At 46.9% G+C, this 25,455-nt stretch overlaps 1 protein-coding gene and 1 pseudogene across 1 annotated transcript; both read left to right on the top strand.

Annotated features, from left to right (window-relative positions):
* LOC112214767 (DNA-directed RNA polymerase II subunit RPB1-like) lies at nt 1-21,103 on the top strand. Its single transcript, XM_042298394.1, has 28 exons — nt 1-339; nt 1,223-1,355; nt 1,531-1,667; nt 2,203-2,379; nt 2,571-2,852; nt 2,967-3,128; nt 3,495-3,715; nt 4,002-4,134; nt 4,255-4,379; nt 4,696-4,906; nt 5,054-5,263; nt 5,402-5,570; nt 5,760-5,854; nt 6,052-6,255; nt 6,573-6,795; nt 7,032-7,215; nt 7,784-7,955; nt 8,662-8,767; nt 9,788-9,993; nt 10,235-10,498; nt 10,641-10,848; nt 10,973-11,178; nt 14,169-14,351; nt 17,875-18,078; nt 18,414-18,600; nt 18,901-19,014; nt 20,430-20,579; nt 20,739-21,103. The coding sequence occupies exons 1-28, from the start codon at nt 253-255 to the stop codon at nt 20,966-20,968; spliced, it is 4,983 nt and encodes a 1,660-aa protein (XP_042154328.1). The 5' UTR covers nt 1-252; the 3' UTR covers nt 20,969-21,103.
* On the top strand, nt 21,030-24,839 carry LOC121838717 (annotated as a pseudogene).
* The last annotated feature ends 616 nt before the right edge of the window (nt 24,840-25,455 follow it).

Raw genomic sequence — 25,455 nt, 5'->3', positions numbered from 1 at the left:
AGATGCGCTTAGAGCGCACTGGAGTGTAGATCAGAAAAAGGGAAGGGGTCAGCTGGTAGCCATAGTGGATAGGAGTAAAACGTAAATAAATAGACTCCAAGGGCAATAACCAACGTGGGTCTTCGTGATATCGCCTTCGGAGACATTCCGGTCACCGTTGGCGGCTTGGCCAGAGTCCTGGTGGCATTTAAAGCTGTTCTTTCTTACAAAAGCGGCGTGCCGAGGGAGGACGCTTCTCTTTGAATAGACAGGATGCACGGACCGCCCTCCGGCGACAGCGCATGCCCATTGCGCCTCATCAAGAGAGTGCAATTCGGCATCATCAGCCCAGATGAGCTTGTAGGTTTTGCTTTGGGGTGGGGGGATTCGTTTACTTTATGAACGTTCTCACATTGATCTTACCTGTACATGATAATACCTAGAATGTATTATGACAATGAAATGGATGTAGCAATTCGTTTTTAGATAGCCTAGCTAGCTAAGCCATGTTGGAGCTTGAGCTAGCAACAGCATGTTGTAGGAAGTTCGACCAACTTTCAGCACACACAGTATTTTTCATCTGAGCTAAGCCATATCATGAATCAAACTCCCTTTTTATATGGAAAGTTCTACATGTAATTAAAGACAACTTTTAGCTACTTTTGCTGAACTTGGCTATTTTGCTCTGCTATATTGGTGTTCCCTAAAAGTTAAATGCACAAACATTAGCAAGTCTAGATGTTCCCTCTTGTTATGACCTACTATATATGTGGGAGCTACATCGTAATAAAAGGTCACGTCAATAAAGTCAAAGTTATGCATGTTTCTTTACTTTGTTTTATTATTAGTTTGGTATAAAAGAATACGTTGTTTACACAGTCCTTAATCATTGCATTGTCAATTCCTCGCCTCCAATTGATGTTCATCTAATGAGTTGGTCCTCACACAAGTGATTTGTCAGATAGTACCAATATTGGTTTAGAAATGCAACTGATCGAAGTGTACCACCATGTTCTAATTGAAGTGTAGGTACTGTCATATCTTGATTCAGTTACTGGTTTTGGAGCAGTTATTTATTTGAATTAGTTTCCCATGTGGCCTGAAAGAGGTTGGTTTGAGAAATATTTAAGCCATTTTCCAATGTTGTCGTGAACTTTTGACAGCTTTATTGTTTTGTGTATGTACTTGGGCTATTCATATTTTGGAGCCAGATTTGATGTTGACCATGGATGTGTCACTGTAGAAACGGATGTCGGTCACAGAAGGGGGAATCAAGTACCCAGAGACCACAGAAGGAGGACGTCCTAAACTTGGTGGGCTGATGGACCCCAGACAAGGGGTCATCGAACGATCCGGAAGGTGTCAAACGTGTGCAGGTATCGAAAGTTACCAGGCAATCAATTTTCATCTCAATGATAATAAAACACTTGTTTTGAATTTGATAGTCTTTTTAAAAATTGATTCTCAAACCCAAACAATTGTGGTTAAGGTTAGGTCACCACTACTGTATTGGAATGTTGTCAACAAAGCATTGTTGTTTTTGCTATTCAGGCAACATGACAGAATGCCCGGGCCACTTCGGCCACATAGAGCTGGCGAAGCCTGTCTTCCACGTGGGTTTCGTCAACAAGATCATGAAGGTCCTCCGATGTGTCTGCTACTCGTGCTCCAAGCTTCTGGTCGACACGGTCAGTAATCCTCCATTCCCAACTCATATCACTACCTACAATGCAGCTACGCAACCTATATGTAACATTTACTAATCCCCTCCAGCATTCGATTCTCTTGTGAGGCTAATGGAAATTGACTAGCACTATACCTCCAAACATCTGCGCTGCACAGCATACACACAGAATATATAGCACTACATTAACTCCTGATATGTGTAATTGATTGTCATTTTATGGGTATAAGCACTATTGAATAAATCGTGCTAATCATTGCATATTAGTCCTGGGAATTGCGTTACACATATTCCAATGACTTGTTGATTTTATATATATTTTTATTTAACTAGGCAAGTCAGTTAAAAACAAATTCTTATTTTCAATGACGGCCTAGGAACAGTGGGTTAACTGCCTTGTTCAGGGCCCTAACAACATATTTTTACCTTGTCAGCTCGGGGATTCGATCTAGCAATCTTTCAGTTACTGGCCCCAACGGTCTAACCACTAGGCTACCTGCTGCCCCATAAATTATGTGATGGTCTTTCCTTCCTTCTAGAATAACCCAAAGATCAAAGACATCCTGCAGAAGTCCAAGGGGCAGCCCAGGAAGCGTCTGACCCACGTGTACGACCTGTGTAAAGGCAAGAACATCTGCGAGGGCGGAGAGGAGATGGACAACAAGTTTGGAGTGGACCAGCAGGAGCACGACAGTGAGGACATCACTAAGGAGAAGGTACTTTCACCGGCGTGTGGCTTGTCGACATGTCATTTCTAGGCCATCGATACTTAAAACATGTATTATTTTTTTGTTCTCTTTGTCTGCTTCATCTCCCTTAGTCACATGTGTCTGATTCTGTTTCCTCTTGTAACACACACCCTCTAACTCTTTCCCATGCACACACACTCTCTCCCTGACACTCCCAGGGGCACGGTGGCTGTGGACGCTACCAGCCGCGTATCCGCCGGTCAGGCCTGGAGTTGTACGCCGAGTGGAAGCACGTGAACGAGGACTCGCAGGAGAAGAAGATCCTGCTGAGCCCAGAGCGCGTCTACGAGATCTTCAAGCGTATCTCGGATGAGGAGGATGTCATCCTGGGCTTGGACCCCAAGTTCTCCCGGCCTGAGTGGATGATCGTCACAGTACTCCCCGTGCCGCCACTGGCTGTCCGGCCCGCCGTCGTCATGCAGGGCTCTGCTCGTAACCAGGTGGGCCTGGAAAGACTTAACTGTTAAAGAGAAAGTTTGAGATTGTTTAAGTTTTTACCTCTGTCGTTTACCTCTGTTTAACCACATCGTATCCTTTTTGTTTCTTTCGCCCAGGACGACTTGACACACAAGCTGGCCGACATCGTCAAGATCAACAACCAGCTGCGACGGAACGAGCAGAGCGGCGCGGCGGCCCACGTCATCGCCGAGGACGTGAAGCTGCTGCAGTTCCACGTGGCCACCATGGTGGACAATGAGCTGCCAGGCCTGCCCAGGGTACGCACAGCTGCAGTGACACTTGGGAGGGCACCAATAGGCACAACATTACTGTACTTCTTACCCATGCCGATGTGTAGTGTTACTATAAAGATTTACTCTTACTGTTTTTGTTTGAATTGAAGACTGTTAAATTAAATTAGAAGTAACACCAAAATAAAATTTCAGAATACATTGAAAAATACATTCACAGACTATTGGATGCTTTAAAAGTGTTATTTTGTTAAGCTGATAAGACGGACAACTATTCAACCCATAACTGGGTTTATTTAGTTTTCAATGATTGATGAGGAGGATCATCTGTTGTAAAGGATCATCTGTTCTGAATATGCCTGTGCTCATCTCTGACTTAATCTCAACTCCCAGGCGATGCAAAAATCAGGCCGCCCACTTAAATCCCTCAAACAGCGTCTGAAGGGGAAGGAGGGGCGAGTCCGAGGTAACTTGATGGGGAAACGTGTGGACTTCTCCGCCCGAACCGTCATCACCCCCGACCCCAACCTCCAGATCGACCAAGTGGGTGTCCCGCGCTCCATCGCAGCCAACATGACCTTCCCAGAAATCGTCACACCCTTTAACATTGACAGGTACACCCTTTAAAGTTGACGGGCACACCCTGAAATGTTGACGGGCACACCCTGAAACGTGGACGGGCACACCCTGAAACGTGGGCGGGCACACCCTGAAACGTGGACGGGCACACCCTGAAACGTGGACGGGCACACCCTGAAACGTGGACGGGCACACCCTGAAACGTGGACGGGCACACCCTGAAACGTTGACATCTACCTATATTTCATTGAGATAAAGTAATTGATTAAACTGACAGAATTGTGTATTGGTTCTAATGCTGGCTGTCCTATATGTCTCCAGGTTACAGGAGTTGGTGCGCAGAGGCAACAGCCAGTACCCCGGAGCCAAATATATCATCCGCGACAACGGGGACAGAATCGACCTGCGGTTTCACCCCAAACCAAGTGACCTTCACCTGCAGATTGGCTACAAGGTAACCCTCAAAAGACCAGATGGTCGTAATTTATCATGTAATGTTTTCTAAGGAATATGATTGACATGAACTTGATGTAATGCAATGTCACTTTTACAAACTAATTTTTGCCTCCCTCAGGTGGAAAGACATATGTGCGACGGTGACATCATTATCTTCAACAGACAGCCCACGCTACATAAAATGTCTATGATGGGGCACAGAGTCCGAATCTTGCCCTGGTCCACCTTTCGAATGAACCTCAGGTACTACTATCAAGTCCTGAATGATCCATTCAAGTCTGTTAGCCAGTTACAGGCCACGCCCAGTTACAGGCCACGCCCAGTTCGGATACCTGAGGAGTTATTGTTTGTTGGTGTAAACACTGACAAGAGTGTTGGTTAGAAAATAGATATAGAAGCTATTGTCATCAAATATAATTTCTCAACTTAAATTTTCTCAAATTGAAAGCAAATGTTAACGCATAAGACACATTACATATCATTGAACATATGACATCAAACAGATCCTGGATGGTGACATTAACCACTCTTTGGATCCCTCCTCCCGCTTGCTCCACAGTGTAACCACCCCGTACAATGCTGACTTTGACGGGGACGAGATGAACCTGCATCTACCCCAGTCCCTGGAGACGAGAGCTGAGATCCAGGAGCTTGCCATGGTGCCTCGGATGATCGTCACCCCCCAGTCCAACAGGCCCGTCATGGGCATCGTGCAGGACACCCTCACCGCGGTGCGCAAGTTCACCAAGAGGGATGTCTTCCTAGAGCGGGTAAGGAGGGCCGCATTAGGGATCGATCAGCCCAAAGTCAATGTTTGTCAGGAATTTTAGACATCTATACACTGCACTATATTGTACACACTCATCTTCCTACACTCATCTTCCTACACTCATTCTGGAACATGATCTGTCCCCAAGGGCGATGTGATGAACCTCCTGATGTTCCTGTCCACGTGGGACGGCAAAGTGCCCCAGCCAGCCATCCTGAAGCCCCGGCCACTCTGGACGGGCAAGCAGATCTTCAGCCTCATCATCCCGGGCCACATCAACGCCATCCGAACACACAGCACCCATCCAGACGAGGAGGACAGTGGGCCATACAAACACATCTCCCCTGGGGACACCAAGGTAAAATACTGAACACTCAGCTGGCTAAACACCCTGAGATGCTCATGTGGTAATGAGGATTTGTAGGAAAAAAATCCTCTTGTATTGTTAGTGTGTGCAGAATACAGGGTCTTATTTCTGTCATTGTGTACATCCCAGGTGATAGTGGAGAACGGAGAGCTGATCATGGGCATCCTGTGTAAGAAGTCCCTGGGTACCTCTGCTGGCTCCCTGGTCCACATCTGTTTCCTGGAGATGGGCCACGACGTCACCCGCCTCTTCTACTCCAACATCCAGACGGTGGTCAATAACTGGCTGCTCATTGAGGGTAAGGACCTGGGTTGGGCTGAGCTGGGTGGGTACTGGAGGAGGGCATCAGTGGGTGGAATGGTCAGATTAGGAAAAGGCAACTCATTTGAAACCCCCTTGAAGTAAACTGGTTCCATTTCGTGTATAAGCTAATCTAAATGCAGATATTTTAGTCAATATGTTCTTAATAATCATATACTCTCTCTAGGTGCCTCTATTGGTATTGGTGATTCTATTGCTGACGCAAAGACTTACCTTGACATTCAGAACACCATCAAGAAGGCCAAGCAGGATGTAATAGAGGTAAGTCCCTTCTCTCATCGGGAGCTGTCTTCAAAGTTCCAGAATATTCCTTGAAAAATAATTCCTCTTGTACTCACGATGGGGAAATCCCCTGAAAATTCCTTCGAAAAAATATAGAATGGAGTAGAATAGATGTGATCCCTAGCCAAGCTCCACTATCTAACTCTGTCACATTTTCTTCCTGCATTCCTCTCCAGGTCATTGAGAAGGCCCACAACAACGAGTTGGAGCCCACCCCTGGTAACACGCTGAGGCAGACCTTTGAGAACCAGGTGAATCGCATCCTAAACGACGCCCGTGACAAAACGGGTTCCTCCGCCCAGAAGTCCCTGTCTGAGTACAACAACTTCAAGTCCATGGTGGTGGCCGGCTCCAAAGGCTCCAAGATTAACATCTCCCAGGTACGCCCAGGGGTCTTTAAAACAGGGCTGTGTTCAGAAAGGTGAACATTTTTTGAAACAGGCAGGGACTACCTCAACCTATCCAATAAGAAACGCACATTTTCGTTTCCCATTAAAAATGCTTTAAAATGTTTCACTAGGGTGTGCTCTTCCGAGCACGACCCAGGGTTGTTTCAGACATCGATGGGTCACTATGGCACAAAATCATTGGCACTTTATTCCTATATGGATGACGGCAGAAAACGGTCCTCAATTTACACCCACTAACTTCAATTGTCTTCTTTGTCTCACCATCTCTCTCTCTCTGTGGCCCTCAGGTTATTGCTGTGGTGGGGCAGCAGAACGTGGAGGGTAAACGTATCCCCTTCGGCTTCAAGCACCGCACGCTCCCCCACTTCATCAAGGATGACTACGGCCCTGAGAGCAGAGGCTTCGTGGAGAACTCGTACCTGGCCGGCCTCACGCCCACGGAGTTCTTTTTCCACGCCATGGGAGGCAGAGAGGGGCTTATTGACACGGCTGTGAAGACCGCCGAAACTGGTGAGTGAAGGGGCTGAGGCATGAGAGATGTTAGGGACAGAGACGGGTAGGGGTTAGGGTTCAGGGTTTAAGCTGGTTAGAAGCACTGGTTAATGAAGGGTACGAGGGGTAAGAAGGGTTGGAAGGTTACGACCCCGGCACGATTAGGGAGAGGGGACTACAGACGTGATCGCATAGCTAGTTGACTCGGTGGTTGAAATGCTCTTCGGACCTCTTTCCTCATCTGGTTCCTTCAGGTTACATCCAGCGTCGTCTGATCAAGTCCATGGAGTCTGTGATGGTGAAGTACGACGCCACCGTGAGGAACTCCATCAACCAGGTGGTGCAGCTGCGCTACGGAGAGGATGGCCTGGCCGGGGAAGCTGTGGAGTTCCAGAACATGGCCACGCTCAAACCCTCCAACAAGGCCTTCGAGAAGAAGTGAGTGGTGAAGGGAAGTGGGATTGCCGGGGAGGACAATGACGGCTAAAGTTTTGGGTGTGGTGTAATTCGGCTCACCCCTACCCCGGTACCAGATTTGTTTGAGCTGTCTTGCCAACGCCTAAGGTCATGGCAACAAGCATAGGAGTTAGCTGTATGGGAAAGACAGATCTGGGACCAGACTGGGGCTCTCACTGAATTCTGTGTTAATGTCATATTGCATCTTAGTCATTCGAGGATTTACTACGGTTCTTGAACTAGTACAAGTCCTTCTCTTCTCGTAATGATTGACAGTGTAACGACAACACCAAACACTGAATTTCATAGTCTCCACCTCTCCACGACCATCTTATTTATCACATATACACATAATGCCAACACTCTTAAGGACAGCAGCTCACTGTCCACAGGCCACACATTCAGGGTCAACTGGCTTAACTCTCCACTGTCAGTCTGTCAGTCTCTTATCCCGTCCCTCCCTAAACCTCCTCCCCTCTTATCTCGTCCCTCCCTTAACCTCTTCCCCTCTTATCCCGTTCCTCCCTAAACCTCCTCCCTTGACCACTAGGTTCAGGTTTGACTGCACCAATGAGCGGGCGCTGCGGCGCACCCTGCAGGAGGACGTTGTGAAGGACGTGATGACCAATGCCCAGGTGCAGAGTGCTCTGGAGAGAGAGTATGAGAAGATGAAGGAGGACAGAGAGATTCTGAGGGCCATCTTCCCGACTGGGGACAGCAAGGTGAGAGGGTAACTGAGACGCACGCGCACACAAGCATATGAACACACTTGGGCCTCCCGGGTGGCGCAGTGGTTAAGGGCGCTGTACTGCAGCCACCAGAGACTCTGGGTTCGCGCCCTGGCTCTGTCGTAACCGGCCGAGACCGGGAGGTCCGTGGGGCGACGCACAATTGTCCTAGCGTCGTCCGGGTTAGGGAGGGGTTGGCCGGTAGGGATATCCTTGTCTCATCGCGCACCAGCGACTCCTGTGGCGGGCCGGGCGCAGTGCGCGCTAACCAAGGTTGCCAGGTGCACGGTGTTTCCTCCGACACATTGGTGCGGCTGGCTTCCGGGTTGGATGTGCGCTGTGTTAAGAAGCAGTGCGGCTTGGTTTGGTTGTGTTTCGGAGGACGCATGACTTTCAACCTTTGTCTCTCCCGAGCCCGTACAGGAGTTGTAGCGATGAGACAAGATAGTAGCTACTAAACAATTGGATACCACGAAATGGGGAGAAAACGGTGTAAAAAAAACACACACTGGCTTATTTGCGCATCTCCTGATTCTCCACACATGTACATATCTCCACACATGCACACTCATTCACTTCCATGTCTTCCCAGGAACTCTCCCACTCCCACACGTCACCACTGCAAACATATCCCACTGATTCAGCCCAATGCATTAACTTCTTTAGTATTGTAAAGACCGATATCCCTGCTCCCCACTAGGTGGTGCTTCCATGCAACCTGGCCAGGATGATCTGGAACGCCCAGAAGATCTTCCGGATCAACCCCCGCACCCCCACAGACCTCAACCCCCTTCGAGTGGTAGAGGGTGGGTACCACAGTCATACACTCTGCAGTCACCATAGACCCATATTGTAGACCGTCTAAAGATGTGCCATGTAGTCAGTCAGAGCCAGAACACTTCTGTTTGTAACCCGGGGACTGATTCAGACCTGGGACACCAGACGAGTACAATTATAACTATAGTTAGAAACACTAAGCAGACCGGTATTGATTAGCCCTGGTGTGTTGTAAAAGGCTGATGCCATTCATTTTCTATGGCCACTTGGATTGTGAATAGGCCTCTGAGCTATCACACCAACACACCAGCTATCACACCATCACATGAAGTGACCTTGATAGGTGAAAGTTGATCACACCCATTGTCAACCATGTCATTCATTGGAATGATTCACAAATCATGTGGACAAAGTGATTCTAGTCTGGCCAGTGGCCTACCCCCAAGCTGCACTCCTTACAGACGGCTTCTGGTGCCCGACCATAGTCCTAACACTGAAGACTAGGGTGCTGAGAGAGGTGGTGTGATCCTTTACTCAGTACTGCACTACATGGGGTACAGTATTGTGCTTCAAGGGCCCTATTCAGACTTGGAAGTAAGTTGACTTGACATGTACTGAAGTCAGAATATGTTGTACTTAAGTCCATGTTTTATTAACTTAAATCCACGTTAATTCTACGTATCTCAAGCCTGAATTGGGCACCAAGTGCCTCGGTCACAGTAACGTTTGTTGTCATGAAGACAAAGACGTGTTGTGTTAGAAGACCATAGCACTTGATATGCTACAGTAAGAGGTTACCCGATTCATTTTGTCATTCCAATGACTAACCTTTTGGTTTACAATGCATCTATCTAGATTTTAAAATATAAGGACTTGCTGCACTTCGTTCAGTAACTAAGTAAATGTTGTTGACATCTGCCATCTTGGTACCAAATTTCTCTCACATAAAGCAATTTTAACTCGGCCACTAAGCCAGGCTAAATAATCCTAAAATAAAATGACACGGTCTGACATTCTAAAACGTCTCCCCGCTCTTTCACACGCCGCAGGTGTCCAGGAGCTGAGTAAGAAGCTGGTGATTGTGAACGGCGAGGACCACCTGAGCAGACAGGCCCAGCAGAACGCCACGCTGCTTTTCAACATCCACCTGCGCTCCACGCTCAGCTCCCGACGCATGACAGACGAGTTCCGACTGAGCACTGAGGCTTACGACTGGCTACTGGGGGAGATCGAGAGCAAATTCAACCAGTCTATTGTGAGTGGAGCTATACACGCACAGCATGCTGGGAGAGACTGGAAGGGGGAGGGTCAACACCAAAACTGGTTGCTATGAATTAAAGATGTTATTAGATTGAAATGGACCGTGTAAATGGATAGTGTGAAGGAGTAGAAAACCAAGCCTAGAGCTTGATGGGATATTTTTTTTGTTACACTAATCTAATTAAATCATAATAATTTAATGTAATTACTTCTCTACTTCCCTCTCTGTCCTCTAGGCCCACCCGGGTGAGATGGTGGGGGCGTTAGCTGCCCAGTCGCTGGGAGAACCCGCCACCCAGATGACCCTGAACACCTTCCACTACGCTGGTGTGTCGGCCAAGAACGTCACTCTGGGCGTGCCGCGTCTCAAGGAGTTGATCAACATCTCCAAGCGGCCCAAGACCCCCTCCCTAACCGTGTTCCTGCTGGGCCAGGCGGCCCGCGACGCCGAGAGGGCCAAGGATATCCTCTGTCGGCTGGAACACACCACCCTCAGAAAGGTGAACAGTGGAGAATGTGATGTGGTAGACCACAGTCAACAACTTTAAGCCAACTGTCTCCTTTCTTAGGTTGTTCCTTTTCTTTGCGTACTGATTTATACAACGATTATCAACCTCTCTCTTTCTCTCCTCCTCTCTCCAGGTGACGGCCAACACAGCCATCTACTACGACCCTAACCCCCAGAGCACGGTGGTGACGGAGGACCAGGAGTGGGTCAACGTCTACTATGAGATGCCCGACTTTGACGTGACTCGCATCTCCCCCTGGCTCCTCCGCATCGAGCTCGACCGCAAACACATGACTGACCGCAAGCTGACCATGGAGCAGATCGCAGAGAAGATCAATGCAGGTGGGGATGAGTGAACACAAGCAAACACCGATTGATGGATCTATAAGGAAGTGTTGTAAGTAAAAAAGGACCATATAATCCCTACACAACCTACTGCAAAATGCAACCTTTTTTCTCCCTGAAGGTTTCGGAGATGATCTGAACTGTATCTTCAATGACGACAACGCCGAGAAGCTGGTCTTGCGAATTCGAATCATGAACAGCGACGAGAACAAGTTCCATGAGGATGAGGAAGTGGTGGACAAGATGGACGACGACGTGTTCCTGAGGTGCATCGAGTCCAACATGCTGACGGACATGACACTGCAGGGCATCGAGCAGATCAGCAAGGTCACCGAGGGGTCACGTGCACACACACACACACACTCAAAATACACCATCATGTCTGATGTCTTAACTTCACTAGGGAACCATTTTACATCTCAGCCCCTAATACTCTTAGCTACCTCCCTTATAATTTACTACATTACCATCTAATACGCTTAGCTACCTCCCTTAAAATTTACTACATTACCATCTAATACTACCTCCCTACATTAAAATTTACTGCCTCCCTTGTAATTTACTACATTACCATCTAATACTATACCATCTTTTAGATGGTATTTACCATCTAATACTCTTAGCTACCTCCCTTATAATTTACTACATTACCATCTAATACTCTTAGCTACCTCCCTTATAATTTACTACATTACCATCTAATACTCTTAGCTACCTCCCTTATAATTTACTACATTACCATCTAATACTCTTAGCTACCTCCCTTATCCTTTACTACATTACCATCTAATACTCTTAGCTACCTCCCTTATCCTTTACTACATTACCATCTAATACTCTTAGCTACCTCCCTTACCCTTTACTACATTACCATCTAATACTCTTAGCTACCTCCCTTGTCCTTTACTACATTACCATCTAATACTCTTAGCTACCTCCCTTGTCCTTTACTACATTACCATCGAATACTCTTAGCTACCTCCCTTGTCCTTTACTACATTACCATCGAATACTCTTAGCTACCTCCCTTACCCTTTACTACATTACCATTGAATACTCTCAAAACCAGATGTTATTTGTCACGTGCGCCGATAACAACAGGTGTAGACCTTACCGTGAAATGCTTACTTACAAGCCCTTAACCAACAATGCAGTTCAAGACAGTTTACTTACTAAATAAACTAAAGTAAAAAAAAATATTAAAATGATCACAATAAAATAAAGAGGCTATATACAGGGTACTGGTACCGAGTCAATGTGCAGGGGTACAGGTAATTTGTACATGTAGGTAGGGGTAAAGTGACTATGCATAGATAATAAACAGAGTAGCAGCAGTGTAAAAACAAAGGGGGGGTCAATGTAAATAGTCCGGGTGGCCATTTGATTAATTGTTCAGTCTTATGGCTTGGGGTAGAAGCTGTTTAAGAGCGTTTTGGGCCTAGACTTGGCGCTCCGGGACAGCTAGACGTGCGATAGCAGAGAGAAAAGTCTATGACTTGGGTGACTGGAGCCTTTGACAATTTTTGGGGCCTTCCTCTGACACCACCTAGTATATAGGTCCTGGATGGCAGGGGGCTTGGTCCCAATGATAGACTAAGCCGTACTCACTACGCTCTGTAGCACCTTATGTTTGGATGTCGAGCAGTTGCCATACCAGGCTTTGATGCAACCAGTCAGAATGCTCTCGATGGTGCAGCTGTATAACTTTTTGAGGATCTGGGGACCCATGCCAAATCTTTTCAGTGTCCTGAGGGGGAAAAGGTTGTGTCGTGCCCTCTTGTCTTGGTGTGTTTGGACCATGATAGTTTGTTGGTGATGTGGATGCGAATTGGAGTGGGTCTAGGGTTTCCGAGATGATGGTGTTGATGTGAGCCATGACCAGCCTTTCAAAGCACTTCATGGCTTCTGACGTGAGTGCTACTGGGCGAGAGTCATTTAGGCAAGTTACCTTCGCTTTCTTGGGCACAGGGACTATGGTGGTCTGCTTGAAACATGTAGGTATTACAGACTTGGTCCGGGATAGGTTAAAAATGTCAGTGAAGACACTTGCCAGTTGGTCCGTGCATGATCTGAGTACACGTCCTGGTAATCCGTCTGGCCCCGCGGCATTGTGAATGTTGACCTGTTTTAAGGGCTTGCTCACATCGGCTACAGAAAGCGTAATCACACAGTCGTCCGGAACAGCTGGTGCTCTCATGCATGCTTCAGTGTTTCTTGCCTCGAAGCGAGCATAAAAGGCATTTAGCTCGTCTGGTAGGCTAGCGTCACTGGGCAACTCACGGCTGGTTTCCCTTTGTAGTCCATTTGCAAGCCCTGCTGCATCCGACGAGTGTCAGAGCCGGTGTAGTAGGATTCAATCTTAGTCCTCTATTGACGCTTTGCCTGTTTGATGGTTCATCTGAGGGCATAGCGAGATTTCTCATAAGCGTCCGGATTAGTTTCCCGCTTCTTGAAAGCGGCAGCTCTAGCCTTTAGCTTGGTGCGAATGTTGCCTTAATCTGTGGCTTCTGGTTGGGATATGTACATTCGGTCACTGTGGGGACGACGTCGCCGATGCACTTATCAGTGAAGCTGGTGACTGAGGTGGTATACTCCTCAATTCTTTTGGATGAATCCCGGAACATATTCTAGTCTGTGCTAGTAAAACAGTCCTGTAGCATCCGCGTCATCTGACCACTTCTGTATAGAGCGAGTCACTGGTTCTTCCTGCTATAGTTTTTGGATAGAATTATGGTCAGATTTGCCAAATGGAGGGCGAGCTTAAGTTTCTGTGTGTGGAGTAAAGGTGGACTAGAGTTGGGGTTTTTTGTCCTCTGGTTGCACATGTGACATGCTGGTAGAAATGAGGTAAAACTGATTTAAGTTTGCCTGCATTAAAGTCCCCGGCCACCAGGAGCGCCGCTTCTGCATGAGCATTTTCTTGTTTGATTATAGACTTTTGCACTCAACGAGCTGTATAAAGCCATAAGCAGTCAGCATTGTTTGTGGCGGTAAATAGACGGATACGAAAAATATAGATAGTGTGGTCTACCTCGAGACTTACTTAATATTAGACATTGCACACCAGCTGTTATTGACAAATAGACACCCACCCACACCCTTTGTCTTACCAGACGTACCTCACTTATCTACCTCTTCGCTACCTCCCTTATCCTTTACTACATTACCATCTAATACTCTAAGCTACCTCCCTTATCTGTTACTACATTATCACTGACTTAACACACACTGGTTGACCTTAACAATATGGCTGAAACCTATCCAGATCGTTAACCCATCAGCTATTGATCTTCGTCCTGTCTGTCTCCTCTCCCTAGGTGTACATGCACTTGCCCCAGACCGACAACAAGAAGAAGATCATCATTACAGAGGAGGGAGAGTTCAAGGCCCTGCAGGAGTGGATCCTGGAGACAGATGGCGTGGGACTGATGAGGGTCCTCAGTGAGAAGGACGTGGACCCTGTCAGGACCACCTCCAATGATATTGTAGAGATCTTCACGGTACGGATAGATTCCATAGTTACCGATAGCTACGCTAGTTGTGATAGTTACCGATAGCAATGATGGCAACCGATTGCTACGGTAGTTATGGTGTTACGAAACCTAATAACTAACCTGCTAATATTGTAGCACCCGCTAAGACTAGGGGTCGTAGTCCTACCTAGGTACATGGTCTGTAACCAAAATGTGTGCATTAATGTGAGAAATCAGCATTTTTAGGACCGTATTGGATACACATGTGCCCAGGGAGACAACAACCTTCCGTTGTGTCCAGGGCCAGCTCTGTCTTGACTCCTTTGGGTCGGTGAGCCCTAGTGAATTATGTTAGGATGGTGACAGAAACCAATAGATACAGGACGGAAAAAGACAGGCATGCCTAAAAAATCTCACAAAAGGTCTAATGGCCACCAAACTCACAGCTTGCAAGCTGGGACATTGACTCACAATCTTAAATGATAACAAATAAAGTTTAAAAAAAATATATATATATATACAGTGTGACAAAAAAGTGTTTAGTCAGCCACCAATTGTGCAAGTTCTCCCACTTAAAAAGATGAGAGGCCTGTAATTTTCATCATAGGTAGTACACTTCAACTATGACAGACAAAATGCAGGGGAAAAATCCAGAAAATCACATTGTAGGATTTTTAATGAATTTATTTGCAAATTTGGTGGAAAATAAGTATTTGGTCACCTACAAACAAGCGAGATTTCTGGCTCACACAGACCTGTAACTTCTTCTTTAAGAGGCTCCTCTGTCCTCCACTCGTTACCTGTATTAATGGCACCTGTTTGAACTCCACTATGGCCAAGACCAAAGAGCTGTCAAAGGACACCAGAAACAAAATTGTAGACCTGCACCAGGCTGGGAAGACTGAATAGGTAAGCAGCTTGGTTTGAAGAAATCAACTGTGGGAGCAATTATTAGGAAATGGAAGACATACAAACCACTGATAATCTCCCTCGATCTGGGGCTCCACGCAAGATCTCACCCCGAGGGGTCAAAATGATCACAAGAACGGTGAGCAAAAATCCCAGAACCACACGGGGGGGGACCTAGTGAATGACCTGCAGAGAGCTGGGACCACAAAGTAACAAAGCCTACCATCAGTAACACACTACGCCGCCAGGGACTCAAATCCTGCCGTGCCAGACGTGTCCCCCTGCTTAAGCCAGTACATGTCCAGGCCCGTCTGAAGTTTGCTAGAGAGCATCTGGATGATCCAGAAGAAGATTGGGAGAATGTCATATGGTCAGATGAAACCAAAATATAACTTGTTGGTAAAAACTCAACTCGTCGTGTTTGGAGGACAAAGAATGCTGAGTTGCATCCAAAGAACACCATACCTACTGTGAAGCATGGGGGTGGAAACATCATGCTTCGGGGCTGTTTTTCTGCAAAGGGACCAGGACGACTGATCCGTGTAAAGGAAAGAATGAATGGGGCCATGTATCGTGAGATTTTGAGTGAAAACCTCCTTCCATCAGCAAGGGCATTGAAGATGAAACGTGGCTGGGTCTTTCAGCATGACAATGATCCCAAACACACCACCCAGGCAACGAAGGAGTGGCTTCATAAGAAGCATTTCAAGGTCCTGGAGTGGCCTAGCCAGTCTCCAGATCTCAACCCCATAGAAAATCTTTGGAGGGAGTTGAAAGTCCATAACATCAACAACCCCAAAACATCACTGCTCTAGAGGAGATCTGCATGGAGGAATGGGCCAAAATACCAGCAACAGTGTGTGAAAACCTTGTGAAGACTTACAGAAAATGTTTGACCTCGGTCATTGCCAACAAAGGGTATATAACAAAGTATTGAGAAACTTTTGTTATTGACTTATTTTGTTATTGGCTAATACTTATTTTCCACCATAATTTGCCAATTAATTAATTAAATTAAAAATCCTACAGTGTGATTTTCTGGATTTTTTTTCTCATTTTGTCTGTCATAGTTGAAGTGTACATATGATGAAAATTACAGCCCTCATCTTTTTAAGTGGGAGAACTTGCACAATTGGTGGCTGACTAAATACTTTTCTGCCCCACTGTATATACACACACACACACATGCCTGGAATTTTTCCACATTTTGTTAGGTTACAGACTATTCTGAAATTGACTTTTTCCCTCATCAATCTGCATACTACCCAATAATGACAAAGAAAACTGGTTTTATACACACACAAAACAGATACACATGCCTTACATAAGTATTCAGACCCCTTTACTCAGGACTTTTGACAGCGATTACAGGTCCGGTCTCTGGCTGGGCCACTCAAGGACATTCAGAGACTTTTCCCAAAGCCACTCCTGTAATTGTCTTGGTTGTGTGCTTAGGGTCGTTGTCCTGTTGAAAGGTGAACCTTCACCCCATCTGAGGTCCTGGGTGCTCTGGCACAGGTTTTCATCAAGGATCTCTGTATTTTGCTCTGTTCATCTTTGCCTCGATCCTGACTAGTCTCCCAGTCCCTGCCTCTGAAAAACATCCCCACAGTATGATTCTGCCACCACCATGGTTCACCGTAGGGATGGTGCCAGGTTTCCTCCAGACGTGACACTTGACATTCAGGCCAAAGAGTTCAATCTTGCTTTCATCATAGCAGATAATCTTGTTTCTCAAGGTCTTTAGGTGCCTTTTGGCAAACTAAGCGGGCTGTCATGTGCCTTGGTCACTCGACCACAAAGGCCTGATTGGTGGAGTGCTGCAGAGATGGTTGTCCTTCTGGTAGGTTCTCGCATCTCAACAGAGGAACTCTAGCGCTCTGTCAGTCACCATTGGGTTCTTGGTCACCGCCCTGACCAAGGCCCTTCTTTCCCGATTGCTCAGTTTGGACGGGTGGCCAGCTTTAGGAAGAGTCTTGGTTGTTCCAAATTTCTTCCATTTAAGAATGATGGAGGCCACGGTGTTCTTGGGGACCTTCAATTCAGCAGAACCTTTTTGGTACCCTTCTCTAGATCTGTGCCTCTACACAATCCTGTTTCGGTGCTCTACGGACAATTCCTTTGACCTAAATGGTTTGGTTTTTGCTCTGACATGCACTGTCAACTGTGGGACATTATATAGACAGGTGTGTGTCTTTCCAAATCATGTCCAATTGAATTGACCACAGGTGGACTCCAATCAAGTTGTACAAATATCTCAATGATGATCAATGAAAACAGGATGCACCTGCGCTCAATTTCGAGTCTCATAATAAAGGGTCTGAATACTTATGTAAACAAGGTATTTCTGTTTTACATTTTTAATAAATGAGCAAACATTTTTTTTAAAATCTTTTCACTTTGTCTTTATGGTGTATTGTGTGTAGATTGCTGAGGATTTTAAGTTATTTAATACATTTTAGAACAAGGCTCTAACGTAACGAAATGTGGGGAAAGTCTACTGAGTACTTTCCGAAGGCACTGTATACATAAAAAATGTTGCTCCACTGCTAAACCTGAAAAGTACATGAATTGCCGCATAGCCCAAACATGTCAGTCAGTATTTTTTGCGATATTCATAACTCATTCCCCTCCTTTCTAGGTACTGGGTATTGAGGCTGTACGTAAAGCGCTGGAGAGGGAGTTAAACCACGTCATCTCCTTTGACGGTTCCTACGTCAACTACCGCCACTTGTCGTTGCTTTGCGACACCATGACGTGCCGCGGTCACCTGATGGCCATCACACGTCATGGCATCAACAGACAGGACACGGGACCTCTCATGAAGTGCTCCTTTGAGGAGACGGTAAGAGTCACGTGAGGGGACAGGGAAAAGTGGAAGGGCAGGGGGAGGATGTTGCAGAGGTATTGGTATAAGTTTTTTTTTTTCATTAGAACATATTTACGACTTGCGTAACAATTCTAGTCACAGTCCTTAATAGTAGGAGTACTCAAATGTCCAGTACCTAACCTGGGGGTCCAGGTGTCACTGATTGGCCAGAGATTCCACTCACCTTGTTCCCAGGTTTGGATCGGACCCTAGTGGGAAACAATGAAAATCAGCATTAAGCTACTTTTGACCTCGAGGTCTGGATTTGAGAAAAGGGGGCCTTCTGTTCTTACACTCCCTTCATGTCCCAGGTGGATGTGCTGATGGAGGCGTCATCCCACGGGGAGAGTGACCCTATGAAGGGTGTGTCTGAGAACATCATGCTGGGCCAGCTGGCCCCCTGCGGGACGGGCTGCTTCGACCTGCTGCTGGACGCTGAGAAGTGCAAATACGGCATGGAGATCCCCACCAACATCCCCGGGATCAGCGTGGCTGGACGTGAGTGGCTACAAATATTCCACACAGTGAATAATAAAATTAAGCAAGAATTGAAATGGAATTGTTCACCCTGTGGGCATTTTCAATCACCAGATTTACATTTTCGATTGTATGTTGAAATGTCTTGGTGTGGACTCATTGAACAACATAGGAAATGTGTACACGTATGTCAGAATGTCTGTTTGACTTCAAAGTATCCATGCATTTATCAACACATGTATATGGATACATCTCAATGACGATAGATTATAAAGTATGCACATATGAAATGTGGTCTAAAATGTGTCTTCATTTCCACAGCCACCGGAATGTTCTTTGGCTCGGCGCCTAGCCCCATGAGTGGCATGTCCCCTGCCATGACCCCCTGGAACACTGGAGCCACCCCCGCCTATGGTGCCTGGTCCCCCAGCATTGGTAAGGCTCAACCTGGGTGGACTTTGACAATATCCTGGGGGTACAGCATGGTCCATCCCACCTGACCCTACTGTTCCATTGACTCATGCCCTGTCTCTCTACTGTTCCGTTGACTCATGCTCTGACTCTCTCTACTGTTCCGTTGACTCATGCTCTGACTCTCTCTACTGTTCTGTTGACTCATGCTCTGACTCTCTCTACTGTTCCGTTGACTCATGCCCTGACTCTCTCTACTGTTCCGTTGACTCATGCCCTGACTCTCTACTGTTCCGTTGACTCATGCCCTGACTCTCTCTACTGTTCTGTTGACTCATGCTCTGACTCTCTACTGTTCCGTTGACTCATGCCCTGTCTCTCTACTGTTCCGTTGACTCATGCCCTGACTCTCTACTGTTCTGTTGACTCATGCTCTGACTCTCTCTACTGTTCTGTTGACTCATGCCCTGACTCTCTCTACTGTTCCGTTGACTCATGCCCTGACTCTCTACTGTTCCATTGACTCATGCCCTGACTCTCTCTACTGTTCTGTTGACTCATGCTCTGACTCTCTACTGTTCTGTTGACTCATGCTCTGACTCTCTCTACTGTTCCGTTGACTCATGCCCTGACTCTCTCTACTGTTCTGTTGACTCATGCCTGACTCTCTACTGTTCTGTTGACTCATGCCCTGACTCTCTACTGTTCCGTTGACTCATGCTCTGACTCTCTCTACTGTTCTGTTGACTCATGCTCTGACTCTCTCTACTGTTCTGTTGACTCATGCCCTGACTCTCTACTGTTCCGTTGACTCATGCCCTGACTCTCTACTGTTCTGTTGACTCATGCTCTGACTCTCTACTGTTCTGTTGACTCATGCCCTGACTCTCTACTGTTCTGTGATTCATGCCCTGACTCTCTACTGTTCCGTGACTCATGCCCTGACTCTCTACTGTTCTGTTGACTCATGCCTGACTCTCTACTGTTCCGTTGACTCATGCCCTGACTCTCTCTACTGTTCCGTTGACTCATGCCCTGACTCTCTCTACTGTTCCGTTGACTCATGCTCTGACTCTCTCTACTGTTCCGTTGACTCATGCTCTGACTCTCTCTACTGTTCCGTTGACTCATGCCCTGACTCTCTCTACTGTTCCGTTGACTCATGCCCTGACTCTCTACTGTTCCGTTGACTCATGCCCTGACTCTCTCTACTGTTCTGTTGACTCATGCTCTGACTCTCTACTGTTCCGTTGACTCATGCTCTGACTCTCTCTACTGTTCTGTTGACTCATGCCCTGACTCTCTACTGTTCTGTGATTCATGCCCTGACTCTCTACTGTTCCGTTGACTCATGCCCTGACTCTACTGTTCCGTTGACTCATGCCCTGACTCTCTCTACTGTTCCGTTGACTCATGCCCTGACTCTTTCTGACCTCCAGGTAGCGGGATGACTCCTGGAGCAGCAGGCTTCTCTCCCAGCGCAGCGTCCGACGCTAGTGGCTTCTCTCCGGGCTACTCCCCGGCCTGGTCCCCTACCCCTGGATCTCCTGGGTCCCCGGGGCCAGCCAGCCCCTACATCCCCTCTCCAGGTTGGTCACCATACAAAACAACCAGTTTGGTTTGAAATACCAACTGACACAGGAGTGACTGCATTACCTTTTTCCATGTTATAGGAATAACACTGAAGCTTGATGTTCTGTGTACAAGTTTTCTTTATTTCTCATGTCTCTTCATTTCTACTTTTCCAGGAGGTGCGATGTCTCCCAACTACTCGCCCACCTCCCCGGCCTACGAGCCCCGCTCTCCTGGGGGATACACCCCCCAAAGCCCGGGCTACTCCCCAACCTCCCCCTCGTACTCCCCAACCTCTCCCTCATACTCCCCCACCAGCCCCAACTACAGCCCCACCTCCCCCTCGTACTCCCCAACCTCCCCCTCCTACTCCCCAACCTCCCCTCATACTCCCCAACCTCCCTAGTTACTCCCCACATCCCCCTCCTACTCCCCAACCTCCCCTCGTACTCTCCAACCTCACCTAGTTACTCCCCCCGTCCCCCTCTTACAGCCCTACATCCCCAAGCTACAGCCCTACGTCCCCAAGCTACTCCCCCACCTCGCCTAGCTATTCCCCCACCTCACCCTCCTACTCCCCCACCTCACCCTCCTACTCCCCCACCTCACCCTCCTACTCCCCCACCTCACCCTCCTACTCCCCCACCTCACCCTCTTACTCCCCCACCTCTCCAAGCTACAGCCCCTCTTCACCCAACTACACCCCCACCTCCCCTCCTACTCACCCACCTCCCCCTCCTACTCCCCCACCTCCCCAAACTACACCCCCACCAGCCCCAACTACTCCCCGACCTCCCCCTCTTATTCCCCCACCTCCCCGTCCTACTCTCCCTCCAGCCCACGCTTCACCCCCAGTCGCCCACCTACACCCCCAGTTCTCCCTCTTACAGCCCCAGCTCGCCCTCCTACTCACCCACCTCGCCCAAATACACCCCTACGTCCCCCTCATACTCCCCCAGCTCTCCAGAGTACACCCCCACCTCCCCCAAATACTCCCCCACCTCGCCCAAGTACTCTCCGACCTCTCCCAAATACTCACCCACCTCCCCAACTTACTCACCGACGACGCCCAAGTACAGCCCCACTTCGCCCACCTACTCGCCCACCTCACCCACCTACACCCCCACCAGCCCCAAGTACTCCCCTACCTCCCCAACATACTCTCCAACCTCACCCAAATACTCTCCCACCTCCCCCACCTACTCACCAACTAGCCCCAAAGGGTCCACCTACAGCCCCCTGTCTCCGGGCTACAGCAACCCCTCGCCCAGCTTCACCCTCACCAGCCCGGCCATCAGCCCAGATGACAGTGACGAGGAGAACAACTGAGGGAGCCAGGAGAAGAGGGGGCTGACTGTCCCAGTCCAAGCTCCTGGGCTGGATAACTGAAGGATCGCCTTTCTGCTGGAGGTGTCGCTGGTTTGGGTGGACAAAGAAAAAAACTAAACCCTGGGCATCCCACTTGTGAATTTTATATTTTGGGGACCATTGTACCCCCAGCCTTGTCCAACTTGGGGGGTGGGGGGTCCCTAAAAATATTTCCTACTATTGTATTTGATAGACTTGAACAGTTTAGCCAGGAGAAATGGCTGCCTTTTGAACTAGAAGTTTTGTTTCTGTTATTAATTTTCATACAGGGGGCTGAAGCAGAGTTCTAAGTACCTAGAGGAAAGCAGAGGGGAGGGAGATGTGGTTACCACATTGACAAAAACCTCCCTCCTTTTCACCCCCCTGTTTCCCAGCACCCAGTCTCTCTCTCTGAACTTCACTGTTGGATGTGTAGTTGTAGGGGGAGTATTGCCAAAAGCCTTGAAAAATCTACCAGTGGATTGTATTTCTCTCCTTAAAAAGCATTTAAGCTTCCAAAAAAAAGACAGAGTAGAAGAGTTGAGGTGATCTTTATTGCATATTTTACTAAAACGTATATTTTAGTTTTTCAGTTTTTCTAAATCTACAGTTCCTGTTTTGGTTGGAAGAAAAAATTTAGCTAATGTTTCTAATTTTATTTGTCACATGCACCGAATACAACAGGGCTAGTAGACCTTACGGTGAAATGCTTAGTTTACAATCCCTTAACCAACAATGCAGTTCAAGAGTTAAGAAAATATTTACTAAATAAACTAAAGAAGGCTGGCCAGCGTTGAGGGGAACAGCATAAAAGATTACAAATGTGCAGTTCAGAACAGTGGAAGTAGAGTAGTGGAAAGGGTTGCCATGATACTGCAGGTGTATTCCTTTCAGCACATAGTCCAGGGCTGAAGACTGCCTAGGACGACAGATGGTCAGGTCATGGATGCAGAAACCCGAAAGGGAGATGGTGACGTATTGTCACCTCTCTATGACATTCCAAATAAACCCCTTTACCCTCACTCCAAAGACAAGCCTGAAAGATGTCAAAAACAGCCACCAGCATCCCTGTGCTCTTCACCATTAGATGAGACTTGTGTACAACAGCAAAAAGCTGATTTTTCCAGCAAACCACTTCTTTCTTAAAATACTGGGAATTATGAGGTTTATGAAAGACTTAGAATGGAATAATGAGATAATATTATTACTATTTGATTCTGTTTGGTTTCAGGAGAGAATGGGGCATTTCTAGGTGGAAGAGGGATACTAGTTGGTCGGTGTTGTTGCTTCTGTCATTGTTTAGGAATGAGTAGCAACCTGCTAATACATTTTAATTATCCAGATTTAGGTTGAAGCGCTCTTATTTGAAATCCCTCCCACCTTTCAATAATACGTGTTCCATAATTCTAATTAGGAAATGTAAATGAGTTCTCAATACTTTGTTCAATACTCGTTCAATTTATTTAAGAAAGAAAAGCGAAACGTACTACTTGTGTGAATCAGTATAGAGGATAAATTGAGAATCCAATGATTTAAAAAAAAGTTTTTTTCTCATTTGCTTCTGACTTGGTAAGAGCTGTTTGCAAAGAGGGTCTGTGTTCAGGTACTTTGGATGAAGGGGCAGGGAACGGAGGGGGTATGTTCGATTTCTCCCCCTTAAGGTCTCTCTTCCATTCTGTTTCCCAATCGCCCTGTTCAGTTTCTGCCATTCCGGCTCCGATTTGAGCCAAGATGGCCGCCGCGTTCTCGTTCAGTTGTAGAAAGGAAAATTTTGCATGCAGTCCATTCATGAGGCTTCCGCTAAGTGGCTCTACTACAGTTAAGGAAGAGAATTCAATGTTCAGCTTAGTGTTTTCAGTTACGCTCTTGACCACTGGAGGGCGACATAGGCCCTCAGTTGAGTTGACTTCTCTAGAAGTGTCAGTTTCAGTTCAGTGATTTTTAACAAAGGAGACCAGCCATTTCGGAGCACTTTTGGCCTCTACATCCCCCTACCCACTACATTAGTGCGTCAGTGAATCCTTGAAGTTTATGAAAACCACGGACCAAGCATAGACAAACTTAACATTCACTTCCGGGTGCTCTTTACACTTTACTAGGCCTAGTTTGATTGATGAAGTGGACAAGTGTTTGATTCTCTTGCCTTTATGACTATGGAACACAGATTGTGTTTCCTCTGGTGTTCCCTCCGGTGTTCCCTCCAAGCAATAGGACAGGCTTTTGATTGGACTAGCTGGCTTTCCCTCCCCCCTCTTCATCCACAAGTGATACTGATTATTTTCTGAAATCGGTGTTTGTCCTTTTTTCTACCAGTGTATGTACCTGTGATTGGTAATCTCGGCGTGGGTGGGAGGGAAGGGGGTGGAGTACTGTATGGAACTGGGAGTCCTGAGGGAATGGAATTCGATCCCTGTGGACTTCCATGGTGGGACTGGTACTCTGATGCAGTCTGAATTTGTCGGGATCTTAATCTGAATCATAGTCGGGAACGTATGCGTTTCAACAGGGGTGATTTTGAATTGACTGGACTGTATCACCTGCATTGGATACAGGTGTTGGCAATACACTGTTGAAATCCATGCAGTTGGTCTCTCCCATCATCGCCTCATGACATGGTGACTTTGTCCACTACCATCATATCCTATTGATTTACCTGTCGTCCGGTCAATTCAAACATACCAGGACTCCTGGGAGTGTGTGTGTGTGTGTGTGTGTGTGTGTGTGTGTGTGTGTGTGTGTGTGTGTGTGTGTGTGTGTGTGTGTGTGTGTCGTAGGAGAGACAGGGTTTTCTTGAGTTGAAGAAAAGACTGGACAGGGTGTCTGGGGAAAAGGAAGGATTAAAATTGCCACTGTATTGAAATCAATCCAATATGTCATTCTCTGTATGTTTTGTTTTTTTGACTTGAGAAAAAAATAAAGTTTTACTACAGGTTGTGTCTTATTTGTAAGAGTTGTCAGCACTACCAGTAAGCTGAGTGATTTAACAAATCCCTTTTATATAAGTGGATATGTGTAAGAGGAAGTATTTCATAGATCTTACCTTCTACTGGGTAAACCTAGAATTTGGGGTTAGGGTGAACGCATTCTGGATCTGAGGTTTTGATCAATAGGCCCCATATGACTATACAATAAAACTGCTATAAGGGCTATTGGTTTCTTTTTCAGGGCACATCACTATAGATATCATAGCTACTGCTATACAAGTCATTTCCTAGTTAACAACCCTGCATGACAGGAGAGCTTGCTTCATTTCCTTACACATCTTCTCCTTGGTTTGTGGTTCAGTGACATAGAGCCAGCTGTCGCCATGGCTACAGATATTAGGGCCTAGTTCCATTTCAAACATTATCCGCTAACTCTAGCCCCTAAACGTTCCGTGTCAAAAGATCTGGAAAATATGAATAGGTGAAAGGAACATGGTAGACACTCCATTAAGCCTATGAGACGGCTTGGTGAGACCATTGGTTATTTGAGATCTGTGAACACAAAGTGTAGGGGCTGAAATGGAACTGGAGCCTAATACTGATTGAATGCCAAAGATGACTA

This window comes from Oncorhynchus tshawytscha, linkage group LG15 (genome assembly GCF_018296145.1).
Source record: "Oncorhynchus tshawytscha isolate Ot180627B linkage group LG15, Otsh_v2.0, whole genome shotgun sequence".
NCBI lineage: Eukaryota > Metazoa > Chordata > Actinopteri > Salmoniformes > Salmonidae > Oncorhynchus > Oncorhynchus tshawytscha.
This window is presented reverse-complemented; position numbering and strand designations above follow the sequence as displayed.